General features: G+C 41.5%; 1 protein-coding gene across 1 annotated transcript; it reads right to left on the bottom strand.

Moving 5' to 3' along the window:
• Positions 1 to 211: 211 nt before the first annotated feature.
• Positions 212 to 1,587, bottom strand: LOC308491146 (large ribosomal subunit protein uL4-like). Its single transcript, XM_081034102.1, has one exon. It carries the CDS (start codon positions 1,562 to 1,564, stop codon positions 299 to 301), a length of 1,266 nt encoding a protein of 421 aa, XP_080890228.1. The 5' UTR covers positions 1,565 to 1,587; the 3' UTR covers positions 212 to 298.
• Between the last annotated feature and the right edge of the window lie 12,823 nt (positions 1,588 to 14,410).

Below are 14,410 nucleotides of genomic sequence, written 5' to 3'. Positions count from 1 at the left end.
TTTCTTGTTGGTTAAGCTTTTTATCTGCCCTTCAATTCTAAATGATAGCTTTGCTGGGTGGATTAATCATGATTGTAGGCCCTTGCTTTCTATCCTTTTGACTATTTTGTGCCAATCCATTTTGCCTGCAAAGCTTGTGTTGAGAAATCAGCTGACAGTCTTAGGGGTACTCTCTTGCAGGTGCTTTTCTTTTTCTTTTTTTTTTTTTTTTTCATGTTTCTCCTTGCCTCTTTGATCCCTTTATTCAAAATTAGCTGTCCAAAGTGATTTGACTTTCATGAAATAAACAAATTTAAGTTTATGCCACAGGCTTCTTTTCTTCTGTGGTGGGTTTCTTTTCTGCAGGCTTCTTCTCAGCTGCCGGTTTCTTAGCTGCAGCTTTTTTCCCCACCAAAGGCTTCTTCTGCTTTGTAATGCCAACAGCCTTCTTTCCTTTCTTTCCTACCACTGGCTTCTTGCCTGGAACCCCCTTCTCATCTGATTTGGCTTCTAGAGCTGCTGCTGCTTTATCCATCCGGAGCTTGTGATTCTTGGTTTGGCGGAGAATGGTGTTCCGGCGCATGGTCTTTGCATATGGGTTTAGCTTCAACATGATTCTCAGGTTTTTCAGTGGATTCTTCTTCAGGACTCTGCGATGAATCTTTTTGCGTGGTGCTCGGAGGGCTCTTTGAATCTCTGGGCTTTTCAAGATTCTGCTAAAGTCTGTATTGAGCATCTTGTGCATGGGAAGGTTGTAGTTACTCTTGAGGGAGGCGGCTTTACGCCATGTGCCATACAGCTCATCTAATTTGCGGAAAGCACTTTCAGTCCAAATGCAGAAACGGCCCACATGCCCACCAGGAGCAAGTTTCAAAATGTTCAGTTTGCTTACATTAAGCAGAGTAATTCCAGGGATGTTTCTGAAGGCTTTGATGATGCCATTGTCCTCATTATAGATAATGCAAGGTCCCCTGCGCTGGATACGACGACGGTTTCTCATTTTGCCCTTGCCAGCTCTCATTCGCTGAGAGGCATAGACCTTTTTGATATCATTCCAGGCCTTAAGCTTCTTAAGAAGCAAAACAGCCTCCTTGGTCTTCTTGTAGCCTTCAACTTTATCTTCAACCACCAAAGGAAGTTCAGGAACTTCCTCAATACGATGACCTTTAGACATAACCAGCGCTGGTAAGGCCAAGGCAGCCAAGGCAGAGCAGATGGCGTATCGCTTCTGCGTTGTGTTTACTCTGCGGTGCCAACGGCGCCAGGTTTTAGTTGGTGCAAACATGCGGCCTCCACGACACATATTGCCAAAGGCACCCTGGCCAGAACGATGAGTCCCACCACCTCGAACTCTGGGAATTCGAGCTACAGCTCTGCCAGTACCCCACGACTCAGCACTGGTTTGATGACCTGCTAATTCACTGACAGCATACGGCTGTCTATTGTTTTTCCGCAAGTTGGTGTGAACAAAGTTCACAATATCCGGTCGAATGGGAGCCTTGAACACAGCAGGCAAAGTGACATTTTTGCCAGATGATTCCCCCTTTTCGGAGTACACGGATATCAGCGGACGAGCACACGCCATGGCGGGCAGAGGAGACGGCCACGCTCCTCTTTTTCTTTTTAATTAAAGTTTATTGGGTTTACAAATTTTAGTAAAGTTACATAGATTTCAGGTATACAATTCTGTATTACATCATCTATAAATCCCATTGTGTGTTCACCACCCAGAGTCAGTTCTCCTTCCATCACCATGTATTTGATCCCCCTTACCCTCATCTCCCACCCCTCACTCCCCCTTACCATCTGGTAACCACTAAACTATTCTCTGTGTCTATGAGTTTTTGTTTCTCATTTGTTTGTCTTGTTATTTTGTTGTTTTACATTTATAGTCCACATATCAGTAAAATCATACGGTTCTCTGCTTTTTCTGTCTGACTTATTACGCTTAGCATTATAATCTCAAGATCCATACATGTTGCCACAAATGGTCCTATTTCATCTTTTCTTAGCAGGTACTTTTCTATTGCTATTTTTTAAATTCTTTCTTTGTCTTTAACCTTTAACATTTTACTTATGATGTGTCTTAGTGTGGGCCTCTGGATTCCTCTTGTTTTGGACTCTGACTTTACTGGGTTTGTATGTCTATTGCCTTTGCCAGGTTAGAGAAGTTTTCAGTCATTATTTCTTCAAATAGGTTTTCAATTCCTTCCTCTTTCTCTTCTCCTCTGGTACCCCAATGATGCAAATGTCGGTACACTTGTGTTGTCCCAGAGGCCTCTTAAAATATCCTGTTTTTTGGATTCTTTTTTATTTTTGCTGTTCTGATTGGGTTTTTTGCTACCTTAACTTCGAAATCACTGATTTAATCCTCTGCTTCATCTAAATTGTTGATTCTGTCTAATATATTATTCATTTCAGTTATTGTATTCCTCATTTCTGACTAGTTCTTTTTTATATTTTCTATCTCCACTTTAGTTTCCTATCTCTTTGTTGAAGTTCTCACTGAGATCACTGAGCATCCTTATAACCAGTGTTTTGCACTCTGCATCTAGTAGATTACTTGTCTCTGTTTTGTTTAGTTCTTATCCTGGGGCTTTGTTCTGTTCTTTCATTTGGAACATGATTGTTTGTCTCCCCATTTTGGCTGCTTATCTGTAGTTGTTTCTATGTATTAGGTAGATCTGTTATGTCTTCTGGTCTCAGTAGAGTGGCCTTATGTAGTAGGTGTCCTGGGGTGCCCAGTGGTACAGTCTCCCTGGACACCCGAACTGGGTACTCCAGGTGTGTCCCTTGTGTGTTGTGTGTGCCCTCATATTGTAGTTGACATTGGTTGCTGTTTGCATGTTAAGGGTTTACCCTCAGGCTGGTTGTGAGGTCTGGCCATGGGATTTGCATTAGTAGGGCTCTGGTGCTTGACCAGCCTGCCCTTTGGGTGTGCCATCTGTGTAGGAAGCTGGGTAGTACTCTGGCTTGGTTGAAGCTGGTCCCTGCGTGTGTCGGCTCCAGGGCCTCCGGGGTGGGTCCCCATTGCAAGCCAAGTTCAGCCACAGCCTGTGTCCTGCCTAGAGCTACCTGGTATGAACCACAAAGCAATCTGCAGATGGCAGTCTCCCACACTGGTCTTGGGCATGCCTTGAGAAGCCAAGCTGTAAACTTGTAAGGCTGGCAGCTAGCTCCAGGTTTGGGGTTGTTCAACAAGAGGTACAAGGCATGCTGAGGTCAGATGCTGCTTGGTTGGGTTTGTGAACCTTTGAGAGATTTTGGGAAAGTCCTCAGCATGACCCAAGACAGGCCGTTTTTATGGAAAAGCCATTGGAAGCAGCTTGGGGTGGGCCCCAAGTTGGGTTGGACAGAGTCACCAGGAATCACCAGGGTGGGGTGAACAGTGTTAGCTAGGTTGATGAAGATTCAGATGTGGTGGCCGTCCATAGATGCATTCTGGGAGGGGGTAGTGCTCAACAAAGAAATGATGGATTCTGTCAGCACTACTGTCTGGGAGAAAGCTGCCCCTCCAGCCCTTGCTCTAAAGCCTGGCACCTTTTGAGCTGCTGCCCCAGTGCTGGAGCTCAGAGCCAATGAGTTTGTTAGTGAGTAAGTCAATGCACAGGCCCTTTATGAGAAACGCCTGGGCCTTCAACACCCTCCATCTCACTCAGCCACAATTTCCACTGTTTTGCAGAGCCAGAACTTGTGGGGACTTCTCTTCCCAACACTGGAACCCTGGGCTGGGGAGCTGTTGTGTCCTGTGTGACAAGGGTTGTGGGGAGTGAGGAGGGTGGAACAGGGTTAAGAAAGACAGTGGCCAAGAATAGAGTGCAAGCGGGGCCAAGGGATTCCAGCCTCAAGGACTGAGCCCCTAATTGGGCCTATGCATAGCTTCTATTAGTTAGGTGACAAAGTAAAGAAGATAAAGCTTGTCAATCTCAAGATCTGTGAATCCCATACATTATAATAGGAAACTGATTCAAGCCAATCACCCTTGCCTGCAGGCAGCAGAACCGCAAGTCTTAGGATGTACATACTTCCCCAAGGGACAAAACCTTTATGAATAGATGGAGAGCACATCATTGAATCTCTTCCCCTGCAGGTTGTGGGAAGGAATGCAGCCACAGAGGCAGAGGCTCTCCTTAGCTGGGGGAAGGCGGGGAGCTGTGCCCACCTCTATGAACCCTGTGGATTCTCCTGTTGGTCCCCATGTGGCAGCACCTGGCTTGAGTTGTTCCCCCCATGGGGAATCTTACTCATCATTGGCTAACCAGCCATCTTTCTGGGGCCAAACAGGGAGTCATTAGGTGCAAGCACAAAGGTAAAGCAAAGTCCCTGAAAGGATCCGTCTCACAGACTCTCCTTGCTTTAGGGGCAGGTACAAGTAGACAGATGGGTAGGCTGCTGCATGGCAATAGGAAGCCTGTTGTGGGAATAGGATCCTTCACTCCTCCAGTGGGACCTCTGGATATCCCGCCCAATTTTTAATTGCCATATGAGGGTGTAGGACCAGATCATTCTGTGTCAGCCTTGAGGTGGCTTCTTCTGTATGTCCTTAGTTGTAACACTTTGGTTCAGGTAGACTTCAGGCAATTCTCAATGATGTTTTTCTAGTTTAGTTGTAGTTTTGATGTGGCCATGTGGAAAGGCAAGTAGTCTTTATCAGCTCCATCATCTTGACTGGAAATCCCCTACACCAACAAATTAGATAATCTAAATGAAATGGACAAATTCCTAGGAACACCTTAATTATCAAAACTGACTTAAAACTAAATATAAAATTTGAACAGACTGATAAATAAATAAATTGTATCAGTAATTAAAAAGAAAAAAAATAGTGCTAACAATGTGAAGTCAAGGTCCAGATGGCTTTACTAGTGAATTTCACTAAATATTTAAAGAAGAATTAATACCAATTCTTAGCAAACTCCTCCAAAGCCTAGAATTTTTTAAAGACCTAAGTAAATGGAAAAACATCTCATGTTTGAGAATTGGAATTGAATAATTAATTTTAGACGGAAACGCTTCACATATTGATCTACATATCCAATGCAATCTTATCAAAATTTCAATGGCCTCTTTTGGAGAAATAGAAAAGCCAATCCTCAAGTTCATATGGAATTGAAAGGTACCCTAAATAGCTAAAACAATTTTGGAAAAGGAGACAAAAGTTGGAGGACACACAAATTCAAATTTCTAAAGTTATTACATAGGTACAGTAACCAAAGCAGTGTAGTACTGGCATAAGAAAAGACATATGCATCAATGGAATAGAATACAGAGTCCAGAAATAAATCCATACATCTGTGGCCAATTGATTTGGACAAGAGTGACAAAACCAACCAATGGAGAAAGAATAATCTCTTCAACAAATGGTGTGGGACAACTGGAAAGCTATATTCAAGAAAATTAAGTTGAACCTTACCTTAGTCTATTTGGGCTGCTATAACAATCTATTACAGTGTGGGTGACTTACAAACAGTAGAAATTTATTTCTCACAGTTCTAAATGTTCAAAGTTCAATATCAGGATGCCAACATGGCCAGGTGAGTGACTTCTTCTAGCTCAAAGACTTCTTGTTGTATCATCATGTGGTAGAAGGGGCAAGGGAGCTCTCCCAGACCTCTTTTATGATAACATCTTAACATTCTATTATAACTTTAATCTCATTTATGAGGGCTCATCCTCATGACCTAATCACCTTTTAAAGACCCCACCTCCTCATATTATCATCTGGGCATTAGGTTTTCAACATATGAATTTTGAGGGGACACAAACATTTAGACTATAGCAGCTCTACCTTATACCATATATAAAATATTAATTCAGAATGGATCAACAACCTAAATATATCAAAGAAAACATAGGGGTAAATCTTCATGACCTTGGATTTGGCAAAGGATTCTTAGATATAACACCAAAAGCTTAGGCAACTAACTAACTAACTAACTAACTAACTAACTAACTAACTAACTAAATAATACTACATCAAAATTAAAAATTTTTGTATATCAAAGGACATTATCAAGAAAGTGAACTGACAACCTACAGAATGAGAGAAATATGTGCAATTCATATATCTGAGAAAGGTTTAGTACTTAGAATATAACAGGCCTTGAGTTACGCAAAAATTTCTTATCTATGAGATCCAAACCTTGGTCCATGAAGAACAAATTGGTAAATTGTATTTTATCAAAATTAAAACTTTTGCTTTTGGACCTATACTGTTTCATTCATAAAGAACGAAAAGGCAAGCCACAGACTGGGAAAACATATTTTGCAAAGCATATATCTGATAAAGGAGTTGTACAGAATATTGAACCCTCAAAATTCAATAACTTAAGAAAATATTTAACAAATGGACAAAACAGATATTTCATCAAAGATATATAAATGATAAGTAATCACATGAAAAGACTATCAACACCATTAGTCATTAGGGAAATGTAAATTGAAACCACAGTGAAAAACCACTACACACATTTTAGAACGGCTAAAATTAAAAAGATTGACCACATCAAGTGTTTGCAAGGATGAGGAGAAACTGTGCTCTCATATACAGCTGGTGGAGATGTAAAGTGGTACAACCTCTTTGGAAAACATTTTGGCAATTTCTTAAAAAGTTAAATAGACACCTTTCATTTGATACAGTAATAATGAAGTAACACTTGTAGATTCATACAAAGACTTATACGTGTTCATAGCTACTTTATTTGTAATAGCTAATAACTGAAACAAACCTAGTGTCATCAACATGGTGAATGCATAAACAAATTGTGGTATATCCATACAACAGAATATTACTCAGTAATAAAAAAGGAATAAAATATTGATTCATGCAACAACACAGATTAATGTCAAAATAATTATGGCGAGTAAAAGAAACCAAACAAAAAAAGATTACACCCCCATGATTCTGTTTATGTAAAATTCCAGAAAATTTAAATTGATAGATCTATACAGTGCCCCAAAGCAGACAGGTGGTTGCCTCTTACAGAATGGTCTTTTGGAGGGGGTCAGGGTGTGCAGTAATAGAAAGGGGAAAAGGGAGGAATTACGAAGATGCATAAAGAAACTTTTGGGAATGATAGATTTCTTCACTACCTTGATTGTGGTGATGGATTCATATAATAAAGCATACTGTATACTTTAAATGCTTATTATATCTCCTATGTCTCAGTGAGGCTCTTAAAACAATGTCAGAAAGCAGAATGCCTGCATTCATTTCTCATCGGAAATTTACAAAATTTCTGTTCATCTGTTTCTTGTCCAACTTTTCTATTTGCTATGCAGTCATGAGTGAAACAGATTTGACACTTTTAATTTTAATTTCTCATTTTGAAAATTTAGTTTTAGTGGTATTTAGTTTTATTTTATAAATTTAGGTTCCAATATAATATACAGCAATAATTAGACATATTCAACTCTTTAAAGATGGTTAGGGACTCAGGTCCAGCTGCTATCAAGGCCAGTGTTCTTGATGCCCAGGACTGTGCCCTCAAAGCATTGCTAAAAATGCATATTTCAAGGCCTCAGCCTGACCTGCTAAATCAGAATCTCCAGGGGTAGGCCTTGGATTGGCTTTTAAAATAAACATCACAGGAGATTCTCAAGTACCCTGAAGCTTGAGAATAGCTGGACTCCCTTTGCCTTTTACTGTGACTAATAGCGATACAGATAACGTTTCTCTCTACTACATCATTAGTCAACAAACTTTTTCTGTAAAAGGCCAGATAATTCTTTTAGGCTTTGTGGACCATACAGTTTCTGTCCCAACTACCCAGTTATGCCATAGTAGCAAGAAAGCAGCCGTAGACAACATGTAAACAGATATCATGGCTATGTCCAATAAAATTTTATTTGCAAAATAGGTGGGGCTGTTGGCAATCTAGCCACAGATGTAGTTTGTGGACTCCTAGTCTAGACAGTATATTACTCAAGAACCAACAGTATTGAGTAGGGTATTAAATTCACTTCAGGCAATATCCTTTGAGGTTCAGATTTTGAACTGTTAAATCACCAACAAACAATTTTGAATTCAGATTTCTGGGTCCCCCTCTCCTGTCCTGAGTCAGAATCTCGGGGACTAGGGTTCCAAACATTCTTAGGCCCACCAATAACTGAGATGCACTGCCAGGGATAGAGATTCTGGAAGTAGAAGCAGCAGGGTTTCTTTTGGGTCCCAGAAGTGGTCTGAACTTCCTTTCAGGTAAGCCGTAGTGCTGCTGCCAAAGCCGGCAATTACTCCCCAGTACTGGAGCAGCACCTGTGTCACTGCCCAGGGAATTTCTTTTTTAATATTTGTTAAATAAAATCCAGAGAAATGGGAAAACTCTTTTCGAGCTGGCCCTTGGGGAAAACTAAGGCTGAAGGAGACTCCCCTAGAAACACCAATGGCTCTGGAAGACAAACACAGAGCTGCTGTGCTCCCTGAAGCCTGTCCCCACAAGTTCCTTTCTGGTTCTCTCACCTCCACCCCATCTTTTGAGGACCAAGTTGGAAATTGAAATAAAGGTGTGCTTTAGAGTCAGACAAAGACAGGTTCAAATCACAGCTCTGTCACTTTTAAGCCAAGGCATTTCAATCAACCTATAAGAGATTATGCTCTCTGAACCTCAGTTTCTCAGTTTTCAAAGACGTGAAGTGGGATAACAACAAATATCTCAGAGTTGTTCTGAGGATTTCATGAAATACTGGAAGTGAAAGTCTGACACTTTATAATTTTATTTTAATAATGGCTTAGTGAACATGATATCTCAATATTGTTCTTAACACACGTTTTATTTCAGAATTGTTTTAGATTTACAGAAAAATTGTGAAGATAATATAGAAAGTTCACATGTACCCCAAATCCAGTTTCCCTATTTTCAACATCTTACATTAGTATGGTACATTTTTCACAACTCATGAAGCAATATTGATACATCACTATTAACTAAAGTCCACACTTTACTCAGCTTCTCTTAGTTTTCTTCTCATGTCCTTTTTCTGTCCTGGAGCCCTATCCAAGGCACCACATTACATTAGTTGTCCTGTCTCCTTCATCTCCTCTAGACTGTGACCACTTTTCAGACTCTCCTTGTTTGTCATGACCTGACAGTTTTGACGAGTATTGGCCAAGAATTTTGTAGACACATCCTTCAGTTTGTGTTTATGGGATGTTTTTCTCATGGTCAGACTGGGGTTATGTGTAGTATTTTTATTTGTCTTCTCTCTGTAGTTTTCATCCACTGTCATTCAGGTCTTCAATGGTGGGCCCATGCTGATGCATGGCTGCCTTCCTTAAGTTACTCAGAAAAACAGAGCTAGGAGGGCCCATTATTTATACAAGTGAAGCAGTGACAAGAAGGCGTAAGAGGCACAGTGTAATATCACTTACAGAGCTTGGATTTGCAAACAAAAATGTGGTTCTCGCTTGTAACACATGTGCTTGTAGTAAAGTTAACTTGAGATTTTTGTCCCAGGATTGGGTATAATGTAAGAGTTCTTACTAATTCCTTAACTATAGGCAATCAATATTAATAAAAATTCTAACTCATTGTTCATCACCATTTTGTTGCACAATTTGCAGGCAGTTTACATCTCTGTGTCACAAAATTTAAACAACAAGCTACTCCTTCAAGGTCAGTTAGCAGAAACTTGAAAGATCTGAGTTAGATCATCAATAAAATGTGGCAAAATGAAATCCAGGTGGACAATCTGTCACGTTCAAAAGTCTGAAATGAAATATGATCACCAAATGATACAGAAAATTTCAGCAGCTAAAATCCAGCTACATTACTTAGAAAAAGTTGCTGCACTGGGATAACATCTGTTATAAATGCCAGGGATGCAGTCACTATTAAACTGTATAAAATGTCCTTTAAGTAAAAACATCATACTTCTTTTCAAACTATGGTCAGGAGCTAAGGCATTTGCATATTATTGCAAAATGTATGCTGTGCAGAGGATGTGTATGAGAGAGTTTGATGAAGCAAAACCCAAGATCAAGGATAACTAAGTAGGAGGCACCTGCTCTCGGCTTCTTTCACCCATGCACGTAACTCCGACCTAAGAATAGCAACTACACATACCAAAAGCCAGGTATTTGTTCAAGTTCTTCAGAGTGAAAAATACAGTTTCTTCATCTGTAAAGAGAACAGGCAGCACTAAATGATCTCCAGGGTCCTTTCCAGATTGAAAATCCTAATGTCCTGTAATTCTATTATCCCGGCCTTTGATACGGAATACTCAATGAGAAATAAGCTCAAATCAGGCCTGACAGCCAAAAAATAATGCCAGGAATCAGTTTTTCTACTTTTAATGCACTAAGCTAATGGTTTAGTGGTGATACACAACTTGCCCTGACAAATTCCCTTCTGTATCTGGCATCAATACTGGGTCATGGGGAGGGGAGATCCTCTGGAAAATAGGCCAATGTGTGTTCACGGTGATAATGCCTGTTTAGTACAGTTTAGAGGGTGCTAAATTTAAAATCTGCCCAGATTTGAGAAAAAAAAAATTACAGGAGATTTTCCAGGAGATTAGTTGGCTTTTTTCACACTTGAACTTTGGGAACTTGGAAATCAACCCAAGAGCTCGTAATGTGCCAATAAGAAGGACGGAGCTGGGGTCTGAGGGACTGAGAGCAGAGGAGGTTTGGATTGACTTTACTTCCCTCTTTCTAATACTTTCCCAATATTTAACACAGTGGTTGCTCTATCTTTAAGAAATAGTAACAACAAAATCAACAAACCCTGGAAAAACTACCAAACAGTTTGTAATTGGCTCTGGCCTGCTACAGTTACTACAACTTAATGATGCCTTAACTGGGTACTGACCCATCCTGCTGGCTCTGAGATTGCAAATCTCATCCAGCATGCAGCTCCCTGGAGCCTACAGCCCTAGGAGTCCAACTTCAGATGGAACGATACCTCATCCTTGACACAGAAGATGCCTGAGGATAATGACTTCACTTCTTTGCCCCTTGCTCCTGAAAATGGAACCAGGCATCAGCACCACCTGGGAGCATATAAAAATGCAGATAATTGAGCTCCACCCCAGACCCACTGACTCAGGATCTGCTTATTAACAGGCTCCCTGGTGATTCCCATGCACCTTAAAGTTTGAGAAGCACTGTCCTAGAGCTTCCCATTTCTCTCGTATTTGGGAGAGAAAGCAATAAGCCACCTCAGGTTGTCAAGGCCTTCAGTTTTCTGCAAGGGTGCAGGGTCCTAAGCATCACAAGATGTGGCCTATGAAGCAACATTGAGACTTTTTTCTGGATTCTTCTCCGTTTGGTGGGTTCATTTGAGATTGCCCTTTTTTGTTCGTTTCTCAGCCATACACAAGCGGATGCAGTCATCGTCTGGGGAGATGTAGCGACAAGGGACGCCCTTTTCCCCCAGGAGAGCTGAGCTTCTTGCCTGTACTCCATGGACACACATGTCCTGGGAATGATTCAGGTCATCGGCTGCAGAGTATCACACTCTCTCTGCTACCACCATCCAACCTACCTGAGTCCTGACCCTGCCCAGACAGGAGAGCCCAGCAGACCCTGAGGCCCTGAAGCAGAGCCAGGTTCAATGCAGAGGCAGCCCCAGGGGATGGGTCTGGTCTGCTTCTTCCTGGGGAGGTGGTTCCACCTCTCAGCTATGTGATCCAGGCATGTTAGCATGTAATCACTGATTTTTTCGTTTCTTGAACCAGATGGACCCCGGCTTTCACACTGCCCCTTCTGAGGTCTTTCAACCACATTCTAAACTCTTGCTACTCAGAGTGTGGTGTGAGGATAGAGGCATTGGCATAGCTGGGAGATTGTGGGTCACCCAGAAGCTCAGGTCCATCTGGAACCACTGAATCTGAATGTGAATTTCAAACGTTCCCAGGTGATTCATGTGCACATTAAAGTTTGAGAAGCATTGGGGTAAAGAACTGCCCCATGTTTTGAAAAGGCTGTTGAAAATGTACTCAGAGCGGCTCCCCTCATCCTTTCCCTAGCTACTCAGAGCTCGTCATGGAAAGACATGATATGTGTCTTATGATTGCTTATTTCTCAAATTTCCACTTCTCTGAAATTATTTGGAAGGGTACTTTTTGGATTTGGCCTCTTTTTAATCATAGGGCCTCAGGTTAAGTCAATGTTCATAGTTAGCCTGTACTTAGCTTAATTCCAGAACACATTTTTACCAAATGTCAGTCTAAATAACATGGAACGATATATGTACCTTGATAGTCTCTAGTAATATTTTGTGGGGACAGAGCCCAAGAGAGCAGTTTCCAGGCTCTCGGCCTCATGTGGAAAGGTGCTGGCTCGGGTAGTAGATGGCCATCGGCTGTGGCTAGTTGGCCGTCAGCTGTAGCCAGTTAGCCAATTAGTCACTGATATAACTGAAGCGGGTGCGCTGGGGAGTGGAGTCGGTCGGTTGTCAGGCGGGAAAGCAGACAGCAAGTTGCACATCATGTAAATCCAGCCTCCAGTGAGACCATAGTGGTATGACTCCCCTACCTGTGGCTCCGTGGGTGTTCCTTTTTGGCCTAGCCACATCCTGTGTTCTTATGTGGGGAGCGGGAGCTGAGACCTCGCAGGCTGCCCCGCACGACATATATCAAATTTGGTCCAAATCAGATTGTTCCTTTGAAAATTTTGGAGTCAAAAGGAGAATACTAAAAAAGGTTAAAACAGAAACCTCACTTCTCTGGGTAGTCATACCCAGATAGCAACACATTCAAAGCCTGCTGAATTTCAAAGCCTGTAAAAAGTGTAGAATGGAGGTGATTGAGCTTTAGAAAAAATAAGGCTGCAAATGGCTTATCGTTTACTATTATTATAAACCTTTTGTAATGCAGGGACTCAGTTCCAGCTCCCTGCACAAGAACACAGGATTATGGTAAGGCCAAAAAGGAACAACAACGGAGCCATAGATAAGGGAGTCATACCACTATATTCTCAATGGCGGCTGGTCGAGACACAAATCCAAATATCTACCAGTACCCCAACGAGGGGTCTTCCTGCATCGGTCTCACTGGCAGCCGGGCGAGACACAGGAAGTAGGATCCACACGATCCACAATCCGCCATCCACGCTTGCTAACCCCACTTGCTAGCCACAATCTGCCATCCACTTCTCTGCCCACCAACCAACCCCTTGCTAACTGCAATCTGTGCTTGCTAACTCAGCCATGGCAGTTATATCAGTGGCTAACTGGTAACCGCTGATGGCCATCTAATAACCGAGCCAGCACATTTACATGTGAGGTCGAGAGCCTGGAAACTGCTCCCTGGGACTCTGTCCCCACACCTTTGTATGTGGATGTCACCCTTTCAACATTACTTGTCTGTTGAGAACAATCATGATTTAAAGTTGTTTGCCTTCCCAGTACCAAGCAGTACTCAATATTCAGCAGAGTGATGGTTATGTTGGAAATAATGGTGACTGATTTCCAAAACTGGTTAAACTTCTCTAGGATGTAGTTGTATTTTTTTTTCTTGCAGTTATCCTGTTTTACATAAAGAATTAAATTTAGAGATAACTATGAGGTTAGAAGTTATACCAAAAAGGCTTTAAGTCCTTCAGGGATGGTTCCTCTACCACCAAAAGATTATTCCCCTTTAGGGAAGAGAAAATGTGAGAACCTAAAACTTATTTGCTCTAATATAATTCCATCAACCATCATTTGAGAAGAGGATCCAGGTACTCCAAAACTAGAAAAATAGTTATCCAAACTATAGCAAACTCCAGATTTTCCCTTCTCCGTCTCCTTTCTCTTTAAATATCATGTTTCTCTATAAACATTAGTCATATTTATTTTATGTATTTGGAAAATGAATTGATACCTACAGAAAGGAGGTTACGCAGTGTTAGCTTTAGGTAAAGCCATAAGAGAAGGGGTTAGGGATGGAGGGAATGAAGTATTCATGCCTAGGAAGTGAGACAAAGCATTATTAAGAATATGAGCAATATAGAGAAGAGAAATAAGAAGTCAACAGAAAAGAGGAAGTACTCTGAACTTACATAGTTACTTAGCTACAGGTAGGCATAAGTTATTTCCATGATCCACCATCCCATCTGACCAATATAAATCAAACTCTTGAGCACTGGGACCAGTTCTGAACAAGTGTGTTAAAATAAACTCAACAGGTGCCTCTGTTTTCCCTTTCAGGTTCAAGCCTAGCCACGTGTCATAATAAACTATTGGGGTTTCATGAACTCACTTCTTTGAATCTGGTCTGCTGCTGAATCTGAAAAGAATATATTTTTCCTGTCTGACCCACCTCCACTCATGTCTGAGGCCATGAGTCTCCACAGGGACTCTTTGCTGATACTCCCGTCCTCCCAGACTGTACCTCTCTGTACCTTGTGTTCTTTCCTATTGGAACTCAGGAAATTACCTGTTTACTTGTATCTTCCCATCTAGATCGAACCCCTTAAATGTTACAGTTTGATTTCCTGGTGCCTCACATG

The sequence above is a fragment of the Rhinolophus hipposideros genome (assembly GCF_964194185.1).
Source record: "Rhinolophus hipposideros genome assembly, chromosome: 22".
Lineage (NCBI taxonomy): Eukaryota > Metazoa > Chordata > Mammalia > Chiroptera > Rhinolophidae > Rhinolophus > Rhinolophus hipposideros.
Note: the sequence above shows the minus strand (reverse complement) of the source record. Positions and strands in the feature narration are given on the sequence as shown.